Source organism: Dipodomys ordii, unplaced genomic scaffold (assembly GCF_000151885.1).
Source record: "Dipodomys ordii isolate 6190 unplaced genomic scaffold, Dord_2.0 Scaffold1, whole genome shotgun sequence".
NCBI lineage: Eukaryota > Metazoa > Chordata > Mammalia > Rodentia > Heteromyidae > Dipodomys > Dipodomys ordii.
Window position 1 is genome coordinate 67,817,447 of NW_012267217.1, and position 25,926 is coordinate 67,843,372.

A 25,926-nucleotide genomic window follows, 5' to 3' on the forward strand; every position below is an offset into this window, starting at 1 on the left:
TCAGAGCAGACATCTGTGTGTGCTCATGTGTAGCAGGTGTCAGAGCAGACATCTGTGTGTGCTCATGTGTAACAGGTGTAGCAGAGCAGACATCTGTGTGTGCTCTTGTGTAGCAGGTGTGGCAGAGCTGGTGCGTGTGTGCACGTCCAGCAGGTGTGTCAGGTTACCTCCATCAGCTTGAATCCACCTGGCATCACTCCCCTTCATGAAGGCACTGTTTAGAGGGCTTCCTGGTGTTTTTTCACCTCAGAACAAACATAATTGTGTGGGTACATGCATACACACATATACAAATAGAAGACAGGGCATACTGGGATTTGAGTGCAGGGCCTTGGGCTAACTAGCAGGTGCTTTAACATGAGCCAAACTCTAGCTCTTTTGCTCTGGTTTCTCACTTTTTTGTCTGGGTGGGCTTGGACTGTGATCTTCCTAGGTATACTTCCCTTCTATTGAGATGAGGCCTTGCAAACCCTTCTGTCCAGGATAGCCTAGAATCATGATCCTCCTTGCAAGCCCAGCCTCCTAAGTAGCTAACATGACAGATGCATGACATGACCCCAAGCCACTGGTTGAGATGAGGTCTCTGAATTTCTACCCTAGCTGGCCTTAAACCACGATGCTCCAAATCCTTCCCTGAGTAGCTAAGAATAGCGGTATGAGCTGCCAGTGTCTGGCACAATGATACTTTAAGTTGTTTCCTCTCCTCTTAATCAGTAGGCCCCAAACTATTGCTGGTACACCTGCGGACTCCCCTTCCTCCAGCTTAGGAGCTGCCTGATATGGAAATGGGGTTCAGGAACACAATCTCACGGGATTCACTTTGGAGCGAGAGCTCAGAGGAGAAGTGGAGAATTACAGGAAGCATCACAGGGATAATGAATAGCGACACAGACCTGAATTTCAAGGACACAGCTCCAGAAAAAGACCAAGGAGTTTTACTGGAATGGCCCACGTCAACCGTGGGGCCTATTCTCAGTCACAGGCGGGATGTCCTGCAGGTCACAGTCCCGAGGCCGAGGGTGGAAGGATAAGGCAGACTCCGCGTCTTAGTGCAGAGCTGCCAGGACACAATTCCGGTGGTGACTCTCGGTACTCCCAGCTCTTGAAGAGTGAGGTGGGCTTGGTGAACTTGGCCTTACTAAGATTTCCCTCAGTCTGCCCTCCAGGCAAGCTCTGTGCTGCCCTGAGCAGTGGGTGATAAGTGGGTGTCATTGAGATACAGAGCCAAGACCATCTAAACAGAGCCAACTTATGCTAGCCAAAACCCGCAGTTACCTGCACCAAACACCAGACTATCACGTGCAACACCAAGAATTCTGTTCTGTTCTGTGGGAAGAGAGGACTGCTGAGGCACGAGCTCTCACAGAATATAGTAGACAATAATGAGCAATCAAAAAGATGATTACAGCCCAGTTTTCCTAAGAAAACAAAAGAAAATCATAACCAGAAAGAGATTTTATTATTCTTACCAGATTTTAACATCCGTTATTGTAAAGCCAAGGCAGAGCTTTGAATCACACATTAGATCCCTAGAATTTAGCTTTTTGACTCCAGCAATAGAATCTAGCACAAAGATATTGAATAAAAGCAAAAGCAAATCAGAAGAAAAGCCTGCATGCATAAAGGCGAGTAGTTGGGAACAGATGCCCTCCCACTGCCCAGCAGGAGAAAGGACTGACTGAGCTCACAGGTGAACTGGAACTCCTGCCAGCCAACCATTAGAGGAGATCTCAGGTATGATGGAATACGTTCACACCAATTCAGATCAGGAATGTCACAGCGCTGTTCAGATACCAGCCTCCCTGGCCCAGATTCTGCCAAACAGTGCCAAATCCATTTGCAAGTCATGTCCTCTGGACCCAGGGCCCTCACACACTTCCTGGGGCAGGCACCAAAGGGACATGCATTTGAGTGCAGCATCCATTGCTGGAGCCAGATGTGCCTGCAAGTGTTCCAAGACATCCTTCAAGGACTCCATCCTCTCTCTCTCTCTTTCACACACAAGCACGCACGCACGCACGCACGCACCCCTGGATCCCAATATTGGTGTGGGTATCTCAAAACAGACAAGGGTGTTTCCCTGATTATACATGGCAGCAAATGTGAAAATAACATGAACAATCCCTCATGCGTCATTACTTCTAGGTTAGTTGCACAATGAAAACAGAAAACAACTATGACCATCTTTCCGTCTTTCTTACATTAATTGGGCTTAACCAATACTCTGTGATTGGATCTGTATGAACCATGAAGTAGCCAGCAGAACCGACTTATGCCACCACTCAGGCCCCCTATACACATTCCTTTCCTCTCAGCCCCTCCCACAGGCACCTTGCTCCCTCCCTCCCAGAACAGAGACATCTGTGACTTTGCGCTTCTGTCCCTGTTCTCCTTGGTCTCCCAGCAGGAGCCTTGCACAGGAGAGATGCTGTGCCTAGTGCACCTAAGAACAGGGCTGAGGAAGAGGATGCAGTTTGCCACAAGGGGATGGGAACCATGGGTGTAGGCTGGACAGGGAGGGGCAGTGGTGCTTCAGTCCCTCTGGGCCTGGCTCAGCCCCCCACTCCACCATTGCACGACACATGCCCATATGGAGTTGTGTCTGCTAATGATCCACGCACACTTCTGTCACCAGGGGCCCTGCTCAAGCTGAAGGTGGGCAGCGGGGTGCAGCTTTGGCACCAAGCCCCTTCGTCCTCAAGGCCTCCCACCCACAGAGGGCCCCGTGCCTGGCCCAGGCTGCTGGCTACCTACTTTTCTGTGTTACACAGGCAGGTGTCAGGTGCACTCCTGAAAAATGCAGGAAATCTAAAATCTAGGGGAAGAGAGGAGACAGACAGCAGGCATCTACAGTGGTGAGTCCACGGCCCTTGGGCACTGGGCACTAGCCACACAACTCATAATATGCTGTTTTCTAACTTTGAGAAATGCTTAGGGCTGTCATGGTGTCATCTCACTAAGCACAGGGCAGGCCAATTATCTTCATTTGACAGCTACAATGTCTAAAACGAGGGGAAAATAAGCAAGGAGTCATCTTTGGCCCAGGAGGAAGCTGCTGGCTGGTGGAACCCGCTAACTAGACAGGATTTCTATAGACCACTGGGTCCTCGAAATGGGACCATCTCCTTCTTTATTTATTCAATGGATCAAAGGGGTCACTCAGAACCAAAGGCTCCCTCGTCGCAGGGCCTGGGGGTCATTCTTCCACCCTCCTTCTCAGCACAGCCGTCACTCAGCTCCCATCGGAGTGCCATGCAATGTTCCCCCAAAACCTGGACACGCCGTAAGAGCACCCTCAAAACTGAGCTCTACCACAGGGAAGTCTGGCAAGAATCCCTAGCACTGGGCCTCAGGCCAGGCAGACACAAGCCAGGCCTCGGTGATAGTCCCAGTGCAGAGGCCAAGGTAATGGGGGGGGGGGGCGGATGACAAGGACAGGAGACAGGGCCTAGAGGAGCATGACAGTCTGCACTTCTGGGGTGTCTGGTTGGCCCAGGCCTTGCCCACCCTTCGCCAAGGGCCTCAAGCTTCTCCTCCAAGTTTCACCGCAGAGCTGCATCCTCCTGGAGTCTACATTCCCCACATCCCCTCCAGGCCCTGGAAAGCTGGGCACCTACGGCTCCAGCAGGCTGGGACTGAGTGAAGTTGCCTGTTTTCTCTTAACACAGCCAAGATAGGGTCTTTGAAGAGCACTGCATGTCCACACTGTCACCTCTGCAAACACTGTGGCCCCAGGGAAGAGGAGCACAGAACTCTGCAGGAAGCAGGAAGCCTGGTGTTATCAGGGGCCAGAGTCAAGACCTAGCCAGGACGGCTGTGTGTAGGCAGCGGGTGGAGCCCCGGAGAACCAAAGCGCAGGACCGACCAGCCTAACTCTGCTCTGCTCTGGGGAGATGCAGCAGGTGCACAAGCAACTGCAGGCAGCCACCACATGGCCTCCCCAGGTGCCAGGTGTAGAGAGGAGCCCAAGTGGGTCCCACTGCTCACTAATAGCTGCCTCTGGTGACTAGCCTAGGACAAGCCTCCTGAGCCAACTGGGGCGGGTGAGAGAGAGAGAACATAGCTGCCTCTGGGGACAGCTGGGGCCGCGCCTCCTGAGCCATCTGAGAGTGCACGGCCATGCCACAGCCACAGAGCAGGGAAGGAAGAGTCATACTGTTCATCAACTAGTCCTTGGGACACTCAGTAACATGTGCTCTCTCTCTCTCTCTCACTCACACACACACACACACACACTCACTCACTCACTCACTCACTCACTCACTCACTCACTCACACACTCACACCAGATTTTTAAAAAGCACATGTGAATTAGTATCCTGAGTGAACCACTTTATTTCCCACCTGTTAGACTGGCAAGACACTGCCAGGGGGAGGGGAAGGAGCAGGACCTAGCCCTGTGTAAGGAGTGGTTTGGAAGGTGCTGTAAAACATAACAGAATATTTTGTGAAGCGATGCTGAGAAGCAGTGAGGACAGAACTTATTCCAGGGCTGGTGATGCTGGTCTGAACTGTGAGCAGGAGGCATCTGCAGGAGGCCCCAGTGTAACAGGGGTGGGACCGTCTGGGGCCTGACCCCCACATTTGCTGGGTTGCTGCAGAGGCCAGGGCCAGAGCGCTTCAGACTGAGTGCTGAGCCACAGAATTTAGTGCAGGAATTCCAGGTTCCCACATCCTAGCAGGACCCCAGCGATCAGTCAGGATAGGAGCCTCGAACCCCTGGAAGCACAACCTGCATGCTTTATGACACCTTCACCACAGCGAATGTCCACAAGTAATGACCCCAAATTGACAAAAGCAACCGCTGAGCCAGCAGTCCACCAGTACAGGGGAGAAAGATGTTGGTCAGGGCCCCACACAGCCGCGCACGGAAGCCACAAGGTGGTACGTGTCTTGCCATACAAATGCCTGCTGTGGAAATGCTGGTGGGCCAAGCCTGCCTAAGGATGTGCAACAGACCTTTCCTGCTCCGGCCAACGCAACACAGCTTGTCTAGCCCCAGCCAGCGCACATGGGATACTGGTCGTCCCCCAACCCCCGCCGAGAGGCACTGACGCAGAGGTGCAAGAGAGACAAGATCTCGGAAGCACAGATCCCTAGATAGCCACAAGCAAGCAGTGAGGCACTGAGGCCCAACTACTCCACGTAGGAGAACAGGAAGGACATCCTTGCGTCATGACGAGGCTTGTGAAGGCTGGGCTGACCACTCCACCCCACCCCAGTTAGTGTAGGAGAAGTGGTATTGTTACATGCAGCTCCTACCCCAGCACAACAGCCCATCTTACCACACATGCAAGACAACGGCCGCTCCTTAAACGAAGCACTCAACCATCATTTGATTCAACAAAAGCCATGTTTAAAATTTAAAGACAGACTGGCCCACATTCGTTATCCTGAACACTGTAAGCATCAGAGAAGTACATGGAGTCATTTCATTTTGTCACCTGAATGATATTACTTAACACATATAACGTAAGGGTTTTTGGGGCAATACTGGGGGTTTAAACTCAGGGCTCAGACTTGCTAGGCCGGATTTTGAGACAGGCTCTTCCTTCCTGCCTGGGCCTGCACCTGACCACAAATCTGTTTTAGGCTTCCCACCACAGCAGAGAATAGGTGTGCACCACCACACCCAGCTCCTTCCACTGAGATGGAGTTACATGAACTATTTTTGCTTAGGTTGACGTGGAAACAATCCTCCAGATCTCAGTCTCCAGCTAGCTGGAAAGGTGGGTGCCAGAATTACAGATGTGAGCCACTGGCATACAAAGATATGGTGCTCCTGATTTATATTCTTTTGAGTTGCATGTGAATGCAAAAAATGGATCAAATACCTAAACACAAAATTTGGGTCCCGAGGGCACATAGCGAGGCTGGCCATGGCAAGAGCAGCTGCAGCCGAGTGCCACAGCGCTGGTCCTCCTCTGTATTTGTACCCAGAGGCCCTGGTGAACAGCTGTGTGGGTAGGATGGCCCACCAGCTAGACATGGACATCTTATCTTCGGTACAATGCCATGGCCTACAGCCTCCAGCACCCAAATCCTTTGTCATTTACCACCAACCCACATTATCAACAGCTGTTCAGCAAATCTAAATCTAATGATAATTGCTAATTACACAAAGAAATGTATGCTAACAGCCAGGAAAGCTGTTTAGTTTGAAATATATTCATGTAGTCTTACATTAGTTAAGTTGTGCTTACAGTCATAGATTTACACAATTAGGATTAGGCTCTGACACGTTTTTATTCACTGTGTTCTTCACATGTCCTGGTGTCATCATAGTGGTTTTATGAATGAACTATGATAAAATGAAGTGACCTCTAATAGTCTGGCCTTCCCCAGGTCTCCTTCTGGCAGGGAGGAGAGCAGTGTCTGAGTCAGGACCCCACAGACTCAGCCATGTGCTATGGCAGCCCACATGACATCTAGACATCTAACTCCAGCAGAGACAAAATTTGCCAAGATCTTGACATTGTTCTGGATGCTTTAGTTTAAAGGACACAGTTATCATTTGTAAGTCGCATTATCAACAAGGAAAACATGAAATAATCCATTAAAAATTATTAGGACTAGTAAAAAAATTCTATATATTGGTAGTAAGCAAATAAAATCGTAACACCCAGAGCTTGTCTATATGCTGATAGTAACTGAGAAGGCAAGACTGAAGAGACAAATATACTAACTGTAGAAGCAAAAATATAAAGTGCCTAATACTTAAATCTAAAACCTTTAAGCATTATAAGAGAAAATTAAAACAAGGTGTCCACTAAGGATGGAAAATCATGTTCCTAAACTAGAAACTCACTAGTGGTTATTATCATGGCTATTCTAACACATTTCTAGACCAACTTTGGAAACTTTGGAATGGTCTGGCACATTTGGAAGGAGAAGTGGGCAAGCTTAGGACCACCATGAGGGAAGAAGAGAGAAGCAAGGCCGATCCACAGGCTTCCATCAAAGCTGCAGGTGCTCACACAAGAACACTGCAAGCCGGACACAGAGGCAAACATGTACACCCTCAGCCGGAGGCAGAGGTGCTGTTTTTAGTCTACCAAAAAAGAACATTTTCACTTGTGAATAAGGGCAAGACAAGTAGATAACTATTTTGCAATGAAACATCCAAAGAACAACATATAATAGTTCAAATAATACTCTTATTCATAAGAAGTGCCTCTGTATAGATGAAAAAATGAAATTAGTAGAAAAACTACAAATAGCCACTCAGGATATGGAAATACGGTTGTCCACACGAGCAACCAGGGAAGTGCAGAAAAGACGAGGAACAGAAGAGGCCTGTACTGTGCACAAGGAGTATCAAGGACCCGTGGTGTCCAGGTGAGCACCTGGCTCAGGCTTAGGGAGGGACACAGATTAGCCCCTGTCCAAGCACACTTGGCTAACAGCACCATCCACGGAGGGGCCGGCTTAGCACCAGCCCTGCCAACAGGCCCTGTGTTACAAAGCCACTCAGATGCTTTCTGAGATGCCCCTGCCTGAGCCTTTCGGGATACATACATCTGTGGTCTGCTCTGGCAGGAATATCTTGTGTCCCAATGGCTGCCTGTTCCCTTTTTCTTCTCTCTGTCACAGACAGCTGGTCACTCACTTCAGGCTGCCACAGGTACCTTGAGTTGTGGTACTCCGTTTGTGTCAACAGCAGTATATGGAAGGGATCAGTGAATGGAAAGGGGAAATTTGGGAACTCTAGGAAACCAAGAGTGGCTGAGAAAGGTCGTCGACCTCTGTGCTGCAGGGCTCAGCTGTATGGAATAGTAATAGCGATGTGACACTCAGTTCTTCAGCCACAAGGCCAGGTGAAGTAAAGCACACAGAGGCTACAGAAGAGCAGTGTGTACACATCACAAGGACCAGGGTGAGGAGAAAAATGCTGCATCAGTCCCCGTGGAAGGGCAAAGCTAAGGCTGGCTACCTGCCTCAAACCAGTTCCAGGCCTGGGGCTCTTGAGGAGCAGAGGAGGGGCAGGGCTGTGCTACTACTCATCTGCACTGTTTTTCAACTGTAAACATCAAGAATCTATGCTTCTTCAGTAATACAGCAAGCCAATCTACCTAGCATATAACAGCCTCACAATTCCTCTAGATACACATACTTGGAACTGATTGTGGAGGGTGGAGGGGAGTCAGGACTGCAGAGCTGAGGTTGATATGGACAGCACAGGAGCTATTTCAAGTTCAAGCTTAATCCTGAGCACTGAGCATTTAAAATTCTTACCAAGCCTTGATTTACCCAAAATTAGCAATTTAAGTTATATTTTTAAAACTACTCCCATTCCAATTATAAAATTCTATTCAAATTCACTGATGATTTAATGACACTAATTAGATTGTATGTTCAAGAAATCTGTCTGACAAACACCACTGCCAAATGCCGTTAACAATATGACTGCAGGAAGAGACTTTAAATCATCAAAACAAAAGCCTGCTAATGTAATGATACAATGATGTAGTTTAAAGGCTTTTATGATCTCCATTTTGATGAAAAAATAAAACAATTAAAACCTTGAATGAAATGTAACCTAGAGCTCTCAGTGCTTCCTGGAACCCAGCCCCCTGAACTGGTTCCACTGGAAGGTCTGGGAGCCCCCGTGTCTCAGAGGGTCTGTTGATACCAGTCCAGTGTCAGCTGCTTAGCCAGGAATGGACTCTCAGGCCTCTCCAGACCCGCACTGTGGGGGAACTACAGCCCGGGGCGTGGAGGCAGGTCCTTTGTGCTACTGTGGTTAGAGGCTGATACTCGATCACTTGAAGCACATCTCCAGCCCTGCTTTTCACTGGTCGTTTTAGGTTGAGTCTTGCTTTTCATCTGGGAACACACCTGAGCCACAATCAGCCCACTTCAGGCTTCTCATGCTGTCTGGGGAGCATCTAGTCCCGCTCCTGGAGCTGGGGTCTCAGAGACCTTTCACCCAGGTTGGCCTGGCTCACCCCTGCTTCCACACGGCTTGGATGCCAGACATGCCACTGCCTCCACCCCAAGCCACGGACCGGCAAGGGGCTTCATGAACCTTTCCTGCTGAGGCTGGCCTCAAACTGTGTGCATTTCTGAGTCTCAGTCTCCCACTCCCTTCCTTGGAAAGGTGTCCAGCTGGACTGGACACAGTTCATTTGCTACTGCTCTGCACCACAAGGCCAGAGCCTGAGGTTCAGGCTCTGGTGGTGTGCACAACCGAGCCAGGCGTAGATACGGGCGGGAACACCCAGGGAGAAGAGCACTGAGCAGGTAGCCCCTTCAGCCTGTCCACAGCCAGGCTCCCGACGGGTCTGCAGGAGCCCATGTGCACTCACATGGTGCCCTTCCAAACTAGTCAGCCTCATCATGAGAGGGGGTTTTTCAGCACTGTGGGGGCGTAGAGGGCGTGGGCCAGCCCTCGCGCAACACTAGATGCCTGCACCAGGTCAGGCAGGTCCCTGGGAGAGCTGACCTAGCCCACAAAGCCAGATCCCCAGAGAGAGGCCTGGAGCTGACTGTGGAACCTGCTACTCTAGCTGGATTCTCAAAATGACAGTAGGAAGCTCCAGGCTCTACAGGTCCACCTAGTGCTGCAGTGCAGTCAGCCACCTGCAGGTGGCAGCACAGAGCAGGACCTCTGAGAGGACAGGAACGTGCTACCGGCCTGTGATCCCTGCGAGGTGGTCTTCCTCCTCGTGTTTAAAGTGAGAGGATGAGAAGGGCCTGTCGTGGCCCCAGGTCACAAGACATCTGGGATGAGTCACGTAAGCTCTGTGAGGGCTAGCCATATGCAGGACATGAGAGATCTAAGAACTGTGAAGCTGGTGCTCAAGAAGTGCCTCAGACAGTCTTGAGTCCCTTCTCAGTCAGCTGCAGAAAGGCCAGCACAATGAGGGCAGGTGGGCATTACCTGGAAAGACTTCACCACCAACTGTCAGAGGCCAGTCTGAAATACCCAGTCCTGGACACCAGTGCTCCCAGTGGACATGGGTCTGGGCTGTTGCAGCACGGAGTACTGGGCAGTTACCAGCAGAGCAAAGCCCTCGCCAGCAGGCCCAGGCCTGACATGGACTCACTCCACCAACTAGCAGGTCTGGGGCATGTGGAGCCCTCAGCAGCCCCTCCAGACGAAGAGTACCGGGCAGTGTGAGCAGAGACGGTTACCCCCAAGACAGTGAAACGCCGAACGCCCGGCCTCCAATGCAGCACTCAGAGACCAGGATGAAGCTTCCCAGATCTCACCTCATTAGGACTGAGGCTGGGGACAAGCCTCTCGAGGTGCCCTCTCGGGGAGCTGCTGCTGGGCCCATTTTCCAGGCAGGCTGGGCTCGAGTGGGCTCCCTGACTTGGGGAATGGCTCTGAGCAAGAGACCGCCTGCCACGCCACCCAGGCAGAATCCCTTCTCCAAGACTTCCCACAATGCATGAGGCTGCTGAGGTGCCCGGAGGAACGTGCCAAGGTGGTGCGCCATACTTAGGTGAGGCCCTCGAGATGCTCTGTCTGGCCCCCAACTCAGTCCTGTGCTCTGGGAAAGGTACTACCAGGCCATGGACAAACACCTGGATGAGGACGTAAGGCTTCTGGGTACCACCCTCCAGCCATGGTCCAGCTGGTCCCTCAGACATGACCCCCCTGACCAACAATGGTTACAACTTCAGGGTGCCTGGCCATACCCTCCACAATGCCTACAGCCAATCAGGACCACAGTGGTTCCTGAACCACAGAAACTGTGTGTTTGCTGCTGATACCGTTAAGGGGTAACTGCTACAACCTGGTGGGGGGGGGGGCTTTCTTGTCTAATGTGACTACTACACAATTTGCAATTATCTACACAAGTGTAACAGCGCTGCCCTGCACAGCTTTACCACAGTGAGCAAGATCACGATCGCAGGCTTAACAGCTTGCCAACCTCACAAAATAATCACAAAACTGAATCTCAAGAGTGATTCCCTGGATATCAATCATTCGTGTTCCTTTTCCAATTTGTTCAGTTTTCAAATCTGGGATCATATTGAACATCTGTAGACAGAGGTCTTTGTGAGAAGTTTTCTTATTAATCTTAAATTAAAAGAAAACATTATCTTTTGCCAGTTATTAAACGTCAATGGAAAAAACTGAGCAAAGTCCAAAGAAGAAAACAAGGCGGGACCCCCCTGGGGTGACTGGCACTAGTTTAGTGTGTCTTCCTGCTGGCAGTCTTGCTACTCTTAGTGTATTTTAGGAGAGTCTTGTGAGCCACCACACCCTGCGTCCTCCACAAAGCACGTGAGTGTGTTTGGCATAGAAAGACTGGCGGGTGGGGTCCCTTGCACCAGCTTCTCAGGGATGAACCTGTAGTGCAGAGGGCTTGTGCCCCACGGAAGACAGACTCTGAGGCAGAAGGAAGCAGGGGTCTCCCAGAGAGCACCTGGTAAAGTGGCGTCTTCTGGCCCCGTGAGGGAAGGAAGCAGACTTGCCTGAGCCCGCCTGGCCTCTCACCTTGATGTGCTCGTGCAGCTGGGCTTCGTGCTGCCGTGAGAGCTGCTCGTGCTGCCGCTGGAACTCGGCGATGAGGATCTGCCGCTGGATCTGCTGCTTCTGCTTCAGGGCCAGGAGCTCCTGCTGCAGCTGCTGCTCCCGCAGCGCCGGCTCCGCCACGGGCAGCGGGAACGGGCGGTCCAGGCGCAGGTCCATGGGCACCGCTGTGGGGGCTACTTGCAGAGGCAGTGCTGTGGCCACATCCACTGCAGAAAGAACACAGCGTGAGAGCAGGCCAAGGCAGTGGCCAGGCCAGCACCCCCAGACCCCTACCGGCAACAGCACCTGTGCCTCTTCCCAATGCCACGCTTCGACCCCTAGACCAAGAGGCTCAAAACAAAGACCTAGGGGTCCCTAGGGCTCTCATCGTACAAGTACGAAGATGTTAAAAGGTCAGGTCAGGTCAGGAGACACGTAGCAAGCTTTTCCGCTCCCAGCCCAGAATGGAAGCCCTCCTTGCCAAGGGCTCCATTATAGGCCCCAAGGCCACCTGACATCATGTTGTGACGTCAATAAAGGGAAAGTACAAAAAAGGCCTCCAGTTAGGCAAGGAGAGCACCAAGTGCCAGCCCTTGGATGGGCAAATTGCCTGTTCTTTTCTTCTTCGTTTTCCCTAATGAAGCCACTGCAGCCATGTGTGAGCCCCAAGAACAGTGTGTGCCCCCAAGTAGTTCAGATAGAGGCTTGAGCGAGAGCCTGTTTCCATGGCAAATGAGTGCTCTCTTGGAAAACATGTTTACCCACAGCCAATGCACTGTGCCTGGCTCTGTGGAGCACATTCCCCGCGGCGACCGACGCCGTGCTCATGGACCGGTGAGGGAAGGCCACAGGTGATTTTGATTAACAGCACAAGCTGAATCAATCCTGTTGCTCACGAATCAATTCCAAATTCAGGCCAGAAAAATAATGCAGAGGAAAGATGACTCTAAAAGATCAGCACCCCAGCACCCCACATGACATTGTCAACAGGCGTGCTCTCGGGCAGTCCTTCCCTACAGACCGCCCCCCTCCCCCTGCTTTTCTTTATCCACCAACAAGCTGAATCCAGGGCCAATGAAGGTGGCGGGCTTGCCCACCAGAAGAGGCTCAGAAAAAATAAAGCCAATGAGAGGCCCAACTCCTGGTCCCACTTGTCAGCACCTTATATGCCAGGTGGCTGGCCGAGTATGGCTGCTGCACGCCCAGGACCTGGCCCAGCGCACAGGGCTTCTAGTCCCAGAAGCTAAATGGCCTCTGCCTCAGACAGAGACCCAGCCATCCCCAGTTCCCTGCACCCACCCCACAACCCCAAAGCCCACCAATTCCAATAAAGCAGCTCATAAGTAGTCTCAGACCACACCACTTGTGTGGTCCTGCCAGGCAGTAAGTCCTCAACTAGCTGGAGGCCCCGGTCTGAGGACTCACCTCATTTCTGTGTTGTTTATTTGTATAGTTTGTCTTTTTTGCACATGCAGGGCTTGAACTTGAGGACTTGTGCTCTTGTTCCCCTTTTCCACTCACAACTGGTGCTCTATTAGTTGAGGTGTGTGGAGCACACCTCCCATCCTCTTTGTGCGAGTCAGGCAAGGTTGGGAAAGCTGTAGGCAGTGTAACCGTGAACTCTCTACAGCTTGGAATCTGCCATTAGAAGGGGTCATCATGTTTCAGAGCAAGGCTCCCTGGGCGAAGTTCAGGATGGGGCCTGAGCTGGGGGCGGTGGGGCCTGAAGGGAGCTCAGCTTCCTTGACACAAAACATACGTGGGTGCTCGTCATCCCTGGCTTCCGACCTGGCCTACCACCCTTCGGAGCTCCCTGGGGCCGGGCTAAGGAGACTACAGAGCAGGGAATGGCTAGGACTGAGGGGCATCTGTCCTGGGCCACTTTTCTGGCCAAGAAGAAGCAACCCAAAGGCTGTCAGGAGAGCCTGGCAGGCCCCAGTGCCCGCCGTGGGCTCCCCGCCTGGCCGGCTCTGGGGATGCTCCCCCTGCTTCCTCTGAATCTATGGCACTCGTGCTTTCTCACCCAGCAGCAGGCCGGATGACTCGATTTATGAGTACTTGAGAAGAAGGAAGGATGGTAGTGAGCACCCCGACACACACACGTGGGGCCACACGTGTCCTTCCTGTACTTTCATGGTTATTTTGATTACAAAACAGGGAAAAATGGAAATCTCCGTTTTATAAAGCATACGTACTCCCCCCCACCCTCCGCCTTTGAGGAATCAAAATGCAGTTCTGCTTCCTGGGAGAACTGAGCAACCAAACTCGGAAACGAGAGTGACCAACTTCCCGAGGGAGACTCTCCCAGGGTGCTCCAGTGTTAGGGCGGGGCCGTCACACGCTGGAGAGCTAGCTGCCCCTCAAACCCCAAGCCTGTAGAGATCAGAACGGGGTCCCCTTTCACTGTTCATCTCTGTGGAGGCTTAGAGGCTACCTGCCTCTGCTTTCTGTGAATAAGTTTTTCTGAGTTATGCAAAGATACATTCACTTATGGATTTAGTCTGTTGCCATTTTACTTACAATGTCTGAGTGCATATGAATAATGAGACTAGCCTATAATGTCTCTGAGTCTACTGTAGTTAAGTAATAATATGTTACCTTAAATAAGAATACATAAAGAACTAGACAGCAGTGGCTTGTACCTGTAATCCTAGCTACTCAGGAACAGAGATCTAGAGGATTGTGGTTTGAGGTCAGCCCAGGTAGAAAAATTCTCAAGTCTTTATCTCCCTAATAACCAGCAAAAGCTGGGCTGGAGGCATGGCTCAAGTGGTAGAGTATCAATTGAGCAAGCAAGCTGAGCAAGTGTGAGGCCCTGGATTCAAATCATGGGAATAAAACAACCACATTGCTTCCTGTTGTAGGGAGTCACCCCTCTTGGCCTTTTGTGTGGGAATCAAGTGTGTCTCCTCCTTACTGGTGTGCCAATATAACCTAGGACCCTGCTTGTAAACAAGGCTATGCCATAAACATGGGCTCAAGGTGATCTGCCACTCTGTCTAGCCTCTATCACCGATTTCTAATTCTCACAGACATTGGGAGACTGTGAGAAATGTCTAGTATTAATCTCTTTAGAAATATTCCACAGAAGATATAACAGCCTGTCAGGGATTTCTTTTACTAACTCCAAAACCATGCTTGGCCAAGTATCTCCTCTGATACGTCTATTTACTGGTAAAACGGAGACAGCGCTCTCTGTCCATGGCGTGTGTGCGTGCGTGTGCACGCGTGCACACACACACACGTCTTAGGAGGCTGGCCCTAGTGCAATTTGTTAATGGCCAGGTCAAAAGGTAGCACTGCATCTGCAAGGGCTGGAGCATAGCTATGGCTGTGGGGTGGGGATGCACAGAGGCAGTACAGGGCTGGAGGACCTTGTGGAAGCATCACTGCTAGCTTGGGGCAGGGGTGGGGCAGGGGTGAGCAGAAGGCTGCAGAGTTGACACAGGAGTTGCCCAGAGCCTCTCTGCAGGCTGGGGAGTGGAGCAGGAGGCAGGGGTGCACACAGACAGCAGCAGAGGCCGCCGATGAAGTCCCAGAACGCGGATGTGGTTGGGATTAGGGCGTGGACAGAAAGCAGCAACTCCGTGTGGTAGCTGAGACACTCAGTCCCGGGGCAAAGGGGGCCCATGAAATGGACGGCTTTGCAGGACTCCACACAGACTCGGCAAGTTTCCACCCTCAAACTTTTCTCCCGTTTTCCTGAGCTAGAATCACACAGTCACTTAAAAGGACATGCAAACTGACATCTGGTCTGAAGCATCTGGAAACACACTAAGCACCTGCTAACATGAGCCTACAAGCGCAGGAGGGAGGAGGTGGAGGCTACGCTGCACCCAGGGCGGCCTGCTGCCCCGGCTCTGCAGAGCTCTGGGCGGCTGGCTGAGCTGAGCTGACATCCACACCTGAGTGCTGACCAGAACCAGCTGAGCGTCTGCTGCACACCAGGGGCCTGCGGGGCCCCTCCTCGGCCCCCCCTGGCCTACAGTACTGCTGTAAGGGAACACACAACTAAGGGCTGGGTCAGGGGCAAAGAGCTGTCACAGGCTCTCGGAAGCATTTCCTCGCTTTTGCTGAAGGTGGAAGAGGATGTTTGCCGTCCTGAGCCAAGCACCAAGCTTCACTCTAAGCTGTTGGAAAACCATTTGCTGCAAGCACTGCACGCCCCACAAAGGGACTCTGCTATTGCTTCCCCACCGTAAATAATGTTGTCTTGATGGACACAGACACAAGGCTTCACACCCGCACCCGCAGAGACCCAGCCAAGAGCTCCCGAGAACGCGTTCTCCCACGCCCAGGCCAGCGTCTGAAGGCCAGGAGGGTGCTGTGAGCCACGCCAGGCCCCGGCCTGCTGGAGAGCTGGCTGCAGAGTGGGAGCCACAGTCCCCATTCACTCACAAGGGGGAGCACAGGCCGCTGCGTCAAACCGGACTTGGGCTATCTCTGCATCAAAACCACTGGAAATGCCGAAAGTTCGGCAAGCTGCTGGTGCTTTTGACCCACAGTGCCCCAAGAAAACAATGAAACCTTCTCTACTTAAAGAATGTAGCATCAAAACAAAAAAGCCTGTCTTCTCATGAATATTCGATGGCAGAGTTAAAATTGCTTTCTAGGTTGGGCCTTGAGAAACACATGAATACAATCAGCTTCTGACGTCAGCGAGGACACAAAGACTGCATTGAGAAGCACAGTCCTCTGGGAGCAGCCCTCAGTCAAACAGGAAAGGCTGCCGTCTCTCCCAATCCCTTCTTTTGAAACACAGATCATTAAAAAGGACACTGATTTTCCATTACACGAATCAGCTCCTCTTCCTGACACGCTCTCCTGTCATCATATAGACGTGGGATAACAAGCAGCACTGTTCTAGAAAACATGGCCACAGCTGAGAATCTCTTTAGTAAAGAATGACTCATTCAACTCCAGGGAAAAATAATAGATATTTCAACCATGCAACCATGACTTCCTCCTGTTGGCACTGGCCTGTGTGGGGGCAGGAGAAGGAGGGAGAGTGCTGGCCAGGCAGAATGTGCTCTTCGTCTTTCCATCACCATCCTGAAGGACACATTCCTTACCTAAAGGAACAGCAGAGACATGAACGCAGAGGTGCGCTGCCTCTGGTCCTGGGTCCCTGCCAGGCGCACGTGCCTTTGCCCAGGGGTGGGAACAACTCGGTCAAGACAGGGCGGGTACAAAGCCGCAGACTCACTTGGGTATGCCTCCTCAGGGGAAGACAGCAGCAGAAGGGTCGGTTCTGGATGCAACTCCAGGTGTCCTTGTCTGCACAGCTGCCATATTGGATCTGCTTTCCCTTTTCTCTTGGGGACCAGGTTAGCTCTTCCTGGTCCTGTTTCAGGTTTGCACCTTCACTCTGCAGGAAGTCAGGCCCGCTAGTGGCTTGCAAAAGGAGGTGCCAATCAACTATGTGAGTCTGGCGAAGCCTGAACTCCCCTCTAGCTGGGCACAAAGCTCCAGCCGAAGCACTGCTCTTTGCTTGTGAGATTCCCAGTGACAATGTGAGGCCATCTCTGCATCCTGTATTGTGATTTACTTTCCTCAATGTGTCTACACATCATGAGATGGTCTACATGTCTATTTTCTGGAAGTTTCAGTCATGCATCTGGGAAGAACTCCACTAGTCCTTTAGTATGGAGGTTTCTGTGCTCTGCCTGCCCTGTTTGACCAATAGTCTCCTAGCTCATGCCTGTAATCCTAGCAACTCAGGAGGCTAAGACCTGAGGATCACAGTTCCAATCCAGCCTAGGCAGGAAAGTCCATGAGACTCTTATCTTCAATTAACTACCAGAAAACCAGAAATGGCCCTGTAGCTCAAATGGCAGAGCACTAGCCTTGACCAAACACGCTCAGGAACAATGCTCAAGCCCCGAGTTTAAGCTCTTTAACCAATAATAATAATAATAATAAAAAACTTGTTCACAATTCATACCTTGTTGTTCTCTCTTCTGGAATGTCTAATATTTGACTTGTAGAGCTTTTAGAACAATCTGTAGCTTTTTGATTTCCTATCTACCCTTCTTTTGTCTTCAACTCAACTTTATGTGACACTTCCTTAAGTGTATTTTCTCACTTTTTAAAGTCCGCTCCCCCTCTGCTCTGCGGCATGCATGCCTCTGGACTGAGAGGGCAGGCCCGAGCGACAGGGCAGAGGGTGTCCTCCAGCTCAGAGGCTCCTGACTGTGCTTCGCCCGGAACCGCAAGGCGGGATAGGTAAGAATGTTTAGGCGTCACCATCCACATCAATCACGAAAAACTCTGAAACGTGAGAAAACCTACTTGAAGCTCTCATACTGACTCCCACACGCCCCCTCCGGCCTTGCCCGAGGCTCCTCTGCGCCACCACTTCCTCTGGCCCTGCTTGCTGGGCTGTGTATTCTACAAGAGACAGAGCCGGGCCCCACCTGCAGGTAGGACTTGGGCTTTGTTTGTGGCCAGAGGCCATGCTCCCTCATAATTACTGCTGTGGGAAGGCCTGCAGCTCGAGGCTCTCAGCAAAGAATTATTTTTCCTGAAAAGCTCTGGGCCCAGGAAGTGGCTCAGGACCATGCTGCTCCAGGTTAGAATGTGGCCCCAAGGCAGAGCCAGCCCCACCATCTGCCATCACCAGGAAAAAATGGCAACAGAAAAGTGCTGCCAAAGCCCGCCCGCAGAGCCCAGAGACAACTGGGAATCCCTGAAATACTATTTTCACTACTAAAAATAAAAGGCTACAATTAACGCCAGGTGTATATTTCACTCCCGTCTCATCTTTTTACCTAAGTCAGCTTTCACCTCGCTCTGCCCCACTTTCCCAAGCCGTAACTTCCCTACACTTTGTCCTCTAGGCAGAGAAGAGCCACCTCAGGCCACGTATGAATGGGAGAGGGCACCACACTGACCTTGAGTGCCCTGATTCTGGGCCTGGAAATCCCCAAGTCCCACCCCTTGTCCACAACCCCACACTGGGCTGCAAAGCAGGCTGCTGCTGCAGCTGTGTGGGGAACGCTGCAGTCCCCAAGCCCAGACAGGCCTCAAGCTCAAGAGAGCACTGTTCCAGGCACTGATTCCTGTCATCTCACTGAGCCTCACTGGGCGTGAGGTCAGAGATCTGAACTTGTAAACGCAGCGAATCCACTGCACCTGTGCCAGTAGGGTAGGGACAGGAAGCCTTGCTACCGCGCAGCTTGGGTCATGTGGGAGTGTGGGTGGGGCTTGGATCTCCGTGGGATGCAGGAGAGGTAGGTGTGGGGTCCCTTCATTGCATACACCTATCTGATGCATTTCTGACCCTTTTCACCTAGAAAGTGAGCCCAGAAACACTTCAGGCCGAGAGGAAGCCCACTGGCCAAGAGACTGCCTCTGGTGACAAACTCACTAAAGGCAATGCTTACTGACAAGCCAGAACACACGCAGTAACTTGAGAAAACTGTCTGCCAGCATTACTGTCAAGATCAGTGCGGATCTGCAGATACAAGCTGGACTGAGTACTACAGGCATTTAAAACTGACCAGCACCTTTGGTGATAGAAAGGAGATATGGGGAAGAAGACAGGGGGCATCTAATCACAGCCCTGCAGGACACAGGGGTGCCTTCACCCAGGTGGCAGAGGTGAGCTAGAGGACGTTGAGATGGGGTGGTGGCGGCGGCAGTGGTGGGGGCACATGGCGGAGGCTCAAGGCAAGGGGTGAGGAAGAGCACTGCCGCGGGGACGTGGCTTGGAGGTCAGGGGCCCCATGGGATTCAGATGCTTTCTATCTACAGGGGAGTCAAACTAAACCACTGCTTCACTGCTGCTTGCTAAAACCTAGACGACTTCTGGGGCGGGGGGTGGAGGAATCGGAGAAAAAATTTCACACACACACACACACACACACACGCACAGAGGCACGCGCGCGCCCTGGGCTTCTAAACTCAATTACATAGCAGCTAGAGCTACAAAAAGTTTTCGTTTTCAGGCAGGATGTAAGCCCCAGAGGTAAAGTGCTAACCTAGCATTTGTAAGGCCCTACACCACAAAAAATAAAATTAAGTAGACAAGGACTCCTCCCACTCTGCGTGAGCAGATCTTGCAGGCGAGCTTAACACTTTCCCACAGTCCAAACCTTCAAGGACTTACACAACTGACTTACATCTTTTCTGGAGAACAAAAGCCAAAAAACTAGACAGGCCCAGGGAAATGGCCGCTGGGGTGGAGTGCTTGTACAGTAAACATGCATTCAAGCCCAATGCAGCAAAACACAAAACAACAAAAGACAGTGGGGACACCTCACTGACATGTGTGCACACAGTGGCCTGGACTTGGCTAGGGCAGAAGGCCACCTCTCCTAGTACTGGCATTCAGTAAGGCCATGCTGTGCATGCAAGCCATTTGTACAGATCTTCCTGCAGTATGAAAAATGCTCTATGAAATATTCAGAGTTCTAAAGGTGACCAGAGAGCGCTGAAGACAGTGGGCTATTGATTCATGAAGATCAGTAGCTTGCCCATTTCTATCTCGGCCTTCACTCTGAAGCCCCGTGACAAGCACTTTAAAAAGAAATGAATCGGGATCTTTTCAACTTCTGGGAGAATTAGGAATCAAAATAATGCCTAACTTAAACTGAAATGTGAAGTTTAAAGGGCCTCGAAGCCCTGCAGCCTCTTGGCTGGTACGGGGGTGAGAAGTTCACTTTTTCGGCATTTAGAGAATTGTGCTTTGTAGATAACTAAGGCCAGGGTACTGATCCTGCTGTCTTCTGGGTTAGGGAAAATGGGACAAGGAGCAGCTGGACTCAACTCGCAACAGGCCGAGACTGTTTACGGAGGCATAGCAGCAGGGGCCTTGCCTTCCGTGGAGTTGGAGGTTGTGCAGGGTGGTAGGGTTGGAGCAAGGAGGCAGAGGTTATCAAAAGAGCCATTCGGTCTGGGTAGGTGGGGGCTTTCAGATGGGCCCACAAGGGAATGCCCTGTCCAGCCATCTGTACGCACCTGGGAAAACAGGGTGGGGGTCAGTCCTTCATTCTGCCCAAACCCCATTCAGAGCAGTTAATTACAACACCCCTCTCTCTGACAACACAGATCACACAGATAAAATGCTGGAAGCAAGCCTGCCAGGGGCCCAGAGCATGCTGGTTGGATGCCAGGGAGCCCCAAGGCCTTCAAGGCTGAGGAGGGCTCTACATCCCCACATTCTTCCCAGCCTTCTATGTGGCCGCTGCCCTGTCCGGCCCCTCAGTACTGCAAGGCTTGGCATCTGCACTGAACTGAAACAGAGGCAGTAAGAGACTCAAATTCGAAATGCAGAACCACTCCAAATAAGGGTGACCCCTGTGCTTCCGCAGCCACTTGTCCTCCCTCTCCACCTGCTGCAGCAACACAGGCATCACGGCAAGGAGGCTCGGGGTCACTGTCGCTCTCCATGGTCCCCAGTTATGAAGGAGGCAGGACAGGAGCAGGCAGGGATAGGTCGTGCCGTGGCCTCCAGGCCTCTAACCATGTAGCCAGGGCTACAGACCAACAAGAGACCGGAGGAGCAACGGCAGCAGAGGTAGAACCAACAGGGTCGAAGCCGAGAGGAGCACATTGTGTCCAAATCAACAGGTGACCACTACTGCCAGGCAGACGTCTGATAGTGTAGCTCAGGCAGGGACCAGGGACTCCCCATCCTGTGCTCTCTGACCACTGCTCTTACTGTGGAGCTATTCTGGAGGAGTGTTCTCACCAAAAGATAGTTGTGGGCCCTAAAGCTCACTCACGACAAGCCTGCCATTGCCTCTGGTCTTCACTGAGCAATGGAGACCCATTACATGCATCCACCCCAGGTTTGTATTCTTCAGCACAACGACCAGAGGTAATACCCCAACCCCAGCAGCAAGGCACAGGGTGAACTTTCAGAGTACTAGGAGCGTATGGGAGAAAGGCAAGGAAAGCCCACACTGAAACAGGAGCACAGACAAGCACTGGAGGCTCAGACGTCCCTCCACCAAGCATGGTCAATCCAGAGACAGCCAAGCAGACATTACATAAACCATTTGCAATGTGCCTGGGAAAACATGACAGGCATGCTATTACCATCTGCCTATCCAACCTACTTTACAGGTATGAAAACTGAGGCACAGAAAAGCAGAGGAATCATAAAAGGAGTGATAACAGAATCATTAGTGCATTAGTTTTCTGTGGCTACCAAATGTAACACATGACTACAAACTGAATGGGTAACTAGTATATATGTATTACTTTACATTCTATAAGCCAAACTCTGGATGGATGGATGGATGGAGCTAAAGCCACGGCACCATGGGGCTGCTTCCAATGAGGCTCTCAGCAGGTCCCCACAGGCCTTTAATTCTTTGTCCCTGCCATCTTCAAAGCGAATACTCTGCTTTCCACTTCTGTCCCCACGGCTCTGCCTCCACCTCTGATCCTCGTCTGTATCACCTTCCGATAGCCCAGTACCCACCCCGAGGAGCAGGACCAACTCTCCATGTGAAGAGCCCTAACCTAAGCCCACCTGCAAAGCCCCTCCCGCCACATTTGGTGGCAGGTTCTGAGGGTCGGACTCAATGTTCCAGGACAGAAGCAGGTACCACCGAAGGGGCCGTAGCAGTAGTTTGGATCAGCCTGTCAATGACGGAGCCGGTGACAAAGTGGCAGGCTCTGTGCATGTTCTGATGACTTTATTCAGGAATATTTTGCCCTTCACCCCTTTAAATGGGAACTCAAGGATTTCTTAGCAAATCTGCCATGGGGTACAGCCCTAAGTCCATTCAAGATTATTCCATCGCCTAGGTCTTCCTCCATGGCACACTGTAAATAAAGGGAATGAAAGCACGGCTCTCATGCTACATGTGGGGCAGGAAGGGGGAGTCAGGAGTCCTGGGAGGACAAGGTCTGGGGGTGAGCAGGAAACCGGTATCAGGATGTCAAATATGGGCTTCTCCCTAAGCACCTGAGCGGTGCCAGCTCTAAGCCTAGCTCTGAGCTAAAATAGACGGGATAACAGCAGTGAAATTCCCCACTTCCAGGAGGAGAGAGCAGAAAGAGAAGATGGCCAAAGACGAGCCCTGGGGCAACCAAAGCTAAAAGGCCAAAGCACCTAAGCAAGTGCAGCCTGGAGAGGGGGCCGGGAACATGGAATTGGGACCACATGCTGGTCCTGAGAAAGCTGGTGAGAGGCACAAATCTTCGTAAAGGCAGTGTGGGAAAAGGCTCATGAAGTCTGTTTATACCTTTGGATCAACTCATAGAAGTTATCGTGTACCCAACTTTATTTTGAAAATATGGAGGCTTGTTTTTTGCCAGTCCTGAGGCTTGAACTCAGGGCCTAGGCACTGTCCCTAAGCTTCTTTTGCTTAAGGCTAGCACTCTACCACTTGAGCCACATTGTCACTTCCAACTTTTTCTGTTTATGTGGTATTGAGGAATCGAAACCAGGGCTTCATGCATGCTAGGCAAGTACTCTATCACTAAGCCACATTCCCAGCCTATAAATTAATATGTATTTCTAACACATTAAACCCTAATTTGTTGTAAAAGTCAAATAGATACTCTAAAATATATACATATATAATACATATATTTATCTACATATACTTAAGTTTATATATTATGTAGCTTATAAATTTAAATTAGGACCATATTATGCAAAGTTTCTCTCAGTCAGAATCACTGTGAACATTTCCTTCATCACTGAATATAGAAACACATGTCGATAGTCGTGTGTGTGTGTGTGTGTGTGTGTGTGTATGTGCGCGCGCACGCGAGCATACGCAGTAATACTTAGTATTACACACACAGTAATACTTAGACCAAAATCTCATTCAGGAACACAAGTGAAATGTTCTCACTCATCTTCCTAGAGAAAATGTAAATAAAAGCAAAGTGCTGGGGTATAGCTCAGTGTTGCACCACTTGACAACCCTGGGTTCTAATCCCAGCACCACCAAAACTAAAATTAAATCTGAAAAATAAATTCAAATAAGGAAAAAAATGTGCAGAAAGCAGTGACTCTAAAGATGTCTCAGTCTTGTGCTTCGCAAGTGGCAAGGATGTCTCATAAGCTGTGGATGCTGTAGACTCTATGGCTGGGGATGCTGATGGGCCTGAGTTCTGTCCTCCACCTCTACTTAGTTCATTCGTTCATCCCCATTTGGTCATCTGTTCCTTCCTTCCTTCTTTCCTTCCTTCCTTATCCTCTCTCCCTCCCTTCCTTTTTTTCTGTCTGTGTACCTATGTTCTTGACATCTACCTGTCAAACTTTCAAAAGGGGTGAAGACATAGTTTCATCTGGTGGCGCTTTTCATCTAGTAGCTACCTACCTATACCTATCTATCTTTACAAATACTAGGGCCTGAACTCAAGGCCTGGGTGCTGCCTCGTAGCTTTTTTGCTCAGAGTCTGGAACTCTATGCCTTGAGCCACAGCTCTGCTTCTAGTTTGGTTTTTTTTTTCTTTTGTGGCCGAAGGCCAGAACTTGAACGAGAGTTGCTGATACTTTTGCTCACCGGCTAGCTAGCTCTCTATCAACTCTAACTTCTAGTTCGCTTGTTTTTTGGTTTTCTGGTTTTTGTTGTTGTTTTGAGAGTCTCATCAACATTCCCTTCTGAACTGGCTTTGAACCATGATCCCCAGCTCTCAGCCCCCTGAGCAGCTAGGATTACAGGCATGAAAAAAATAGCATCTAGCTTCACCTAGTTTTTAAAATCTACTCTGTGTGACATTTTATTTGTGGTATCAACAAAGGAGCAGTTTCTCTTTTGACCCAAATGCCCTCTGGGAACACAATCATAATAAGCCCCACCAGAACCTCCAGAGAGTGGGCTGGTCCCTAAGAAGAGACTGGAGGGCTAGGTGTCCCCACAAGCCCCTCGTCCAGGTGTGAGTCCTGGAGAAAGGCCACTCTCATCTCCCTGGCCCTACACAGTAGCTTCTAAATCCGCAGACTCATCTGTGTCACTCCAGTGTTTGACAGTTTGTAGAGGGCACAAGTCTTTGTTTGGCTGAGAAGAAATGAGTAGCAAACAGTGGGTTTAAAGACGACTCCCACAGCACGCCACCTTGCCTGCTCCGGCGCACACACAGCTGCCCAGACCAGGGGCAGCTCGCGGGAGCACTCCTACAGAGAAGAGCTCTGCACCCACTCCCGCGCACAGCGGCACCCGCGCACAAGGAGCCCAGGCTGTGGTCCCGGGGGGCTGTGCAGGCAGTGGGAGGACACTCCTTGCCTCAGTGGCCCAGAAGGGCACGCTGGCATGCAGCCTGGCACCACAGACAGGAAGGGCCCTGGGCACTGGAGCGCTGCTCTGCCCTGGCTCTCAGGAGCGAGAAGGCCTCCAGCCCTTGGGGATCACCAGCAACAGGACTCGGACCTGACCTTGCAAAAGCTGAAGGCTAACTTAGCATTCCTTACATTTCAAAAGGGAATCTGGGTGAAGAAATTGAATGTATTCTTTTCATAGCATTCTCTGTAAAAATCAGTAACTGTGTTAAGGTTAATAAATCAACAAATGGCAGTTTAAGTATATTATTTATGTGTTAGGAAGATAATTGCCAGAATTAAAAGTAAAACTGCAACCAACAAGAACCCTAAGTGCCAAAGAGAAGAGACAGGTGTGCTAACTGCCTCCGCTTCACAGAAGCCTCAAAGGCACCACCGCCAGAAGCAGCTGAGCAGAGGGGAGTGAGCACCTCTGTCATCAGCTCTCGGCAGCCGGCAGGGCCTTCCAGCTCACCAGAAGAAAGCCAAACTACACACATGGATGCAGAGACAGAGAGGAAGCCAAACAGCACTAAACACGGAAAAAGAATGTCAAAGCAAATGGAAATGTTAGAACTAAGTAGTACCACCAAATATAAGTGGGACATAGTCACATAAAGATGGTCAGACTGGGCAAAAAATAAAATAGTACAATGTATTTTGTCTCCAGTGAAAAGCATGCAGAGCTCCAGAACTCAGAGTGGAGAAGAGATAAGCAGACACAAAAATAAATATAAGGTCAGATTAGCAACCTCACAAAGATGAAATTCAAAGCAAACATGAAGGAGACACAGGGCCACTTAATAAATATGAAGTTTTCCATTTAAAAGGAGAATATAATCGGCATAAATGTATGCCTCGGGTTAAACAAGGATACAAACAAAGAACATAGACAAAAAAGAGGAATAGTTTGAGCAGATTTGAACCCTGGTAGTCAGGACAGAACAATAAACAAATAGACAAAATACAGCCGTGCAGAGGATCTGAACAATACAGCTAACACTGCAGCTTACATACATGCTTTAAACTACAAAAAAATTAGTCAAGCCTTTCATACAAGCCTTCATTGAACACTGACAAAAACTAAGTCCACATTAAGAGTGTAGAAATTCCAAACACATCACTCGCTCCCGATTCCCCTGAAATTAGTCCTGAAAGCGGCAGTGCAGAGAGGCGGCGATCCTGTGGGTGCAAGGCAGTGGTCTCAGGATGTGGGGGCTCACTCCTC

At 50.6% G+C, this 25,926-nt stretch overlaps 1 protein-coding gene across 1 annotated transcript in view; it reads right to left on the reverse strand.

Moving 5' to 3' along the window:
- Hdac4 (histone deacetylase 4) overlaps positions 1-25,926 on the reverse strand; it is a 219,734-nt gene that overhangs the window by 84,700 nt on the left and 109,108 nt on the right. The window contains exon 3 of the mRNA XM_013024290.1: positions 11,453-11,697. Coding sequence (XP_012879744.1) covers positions 11,453-11,697 — 245 coding nt within the window. The remainder of the gene's footprint in view (positions 1-11,452; positions 11,698-25,926) is intronic.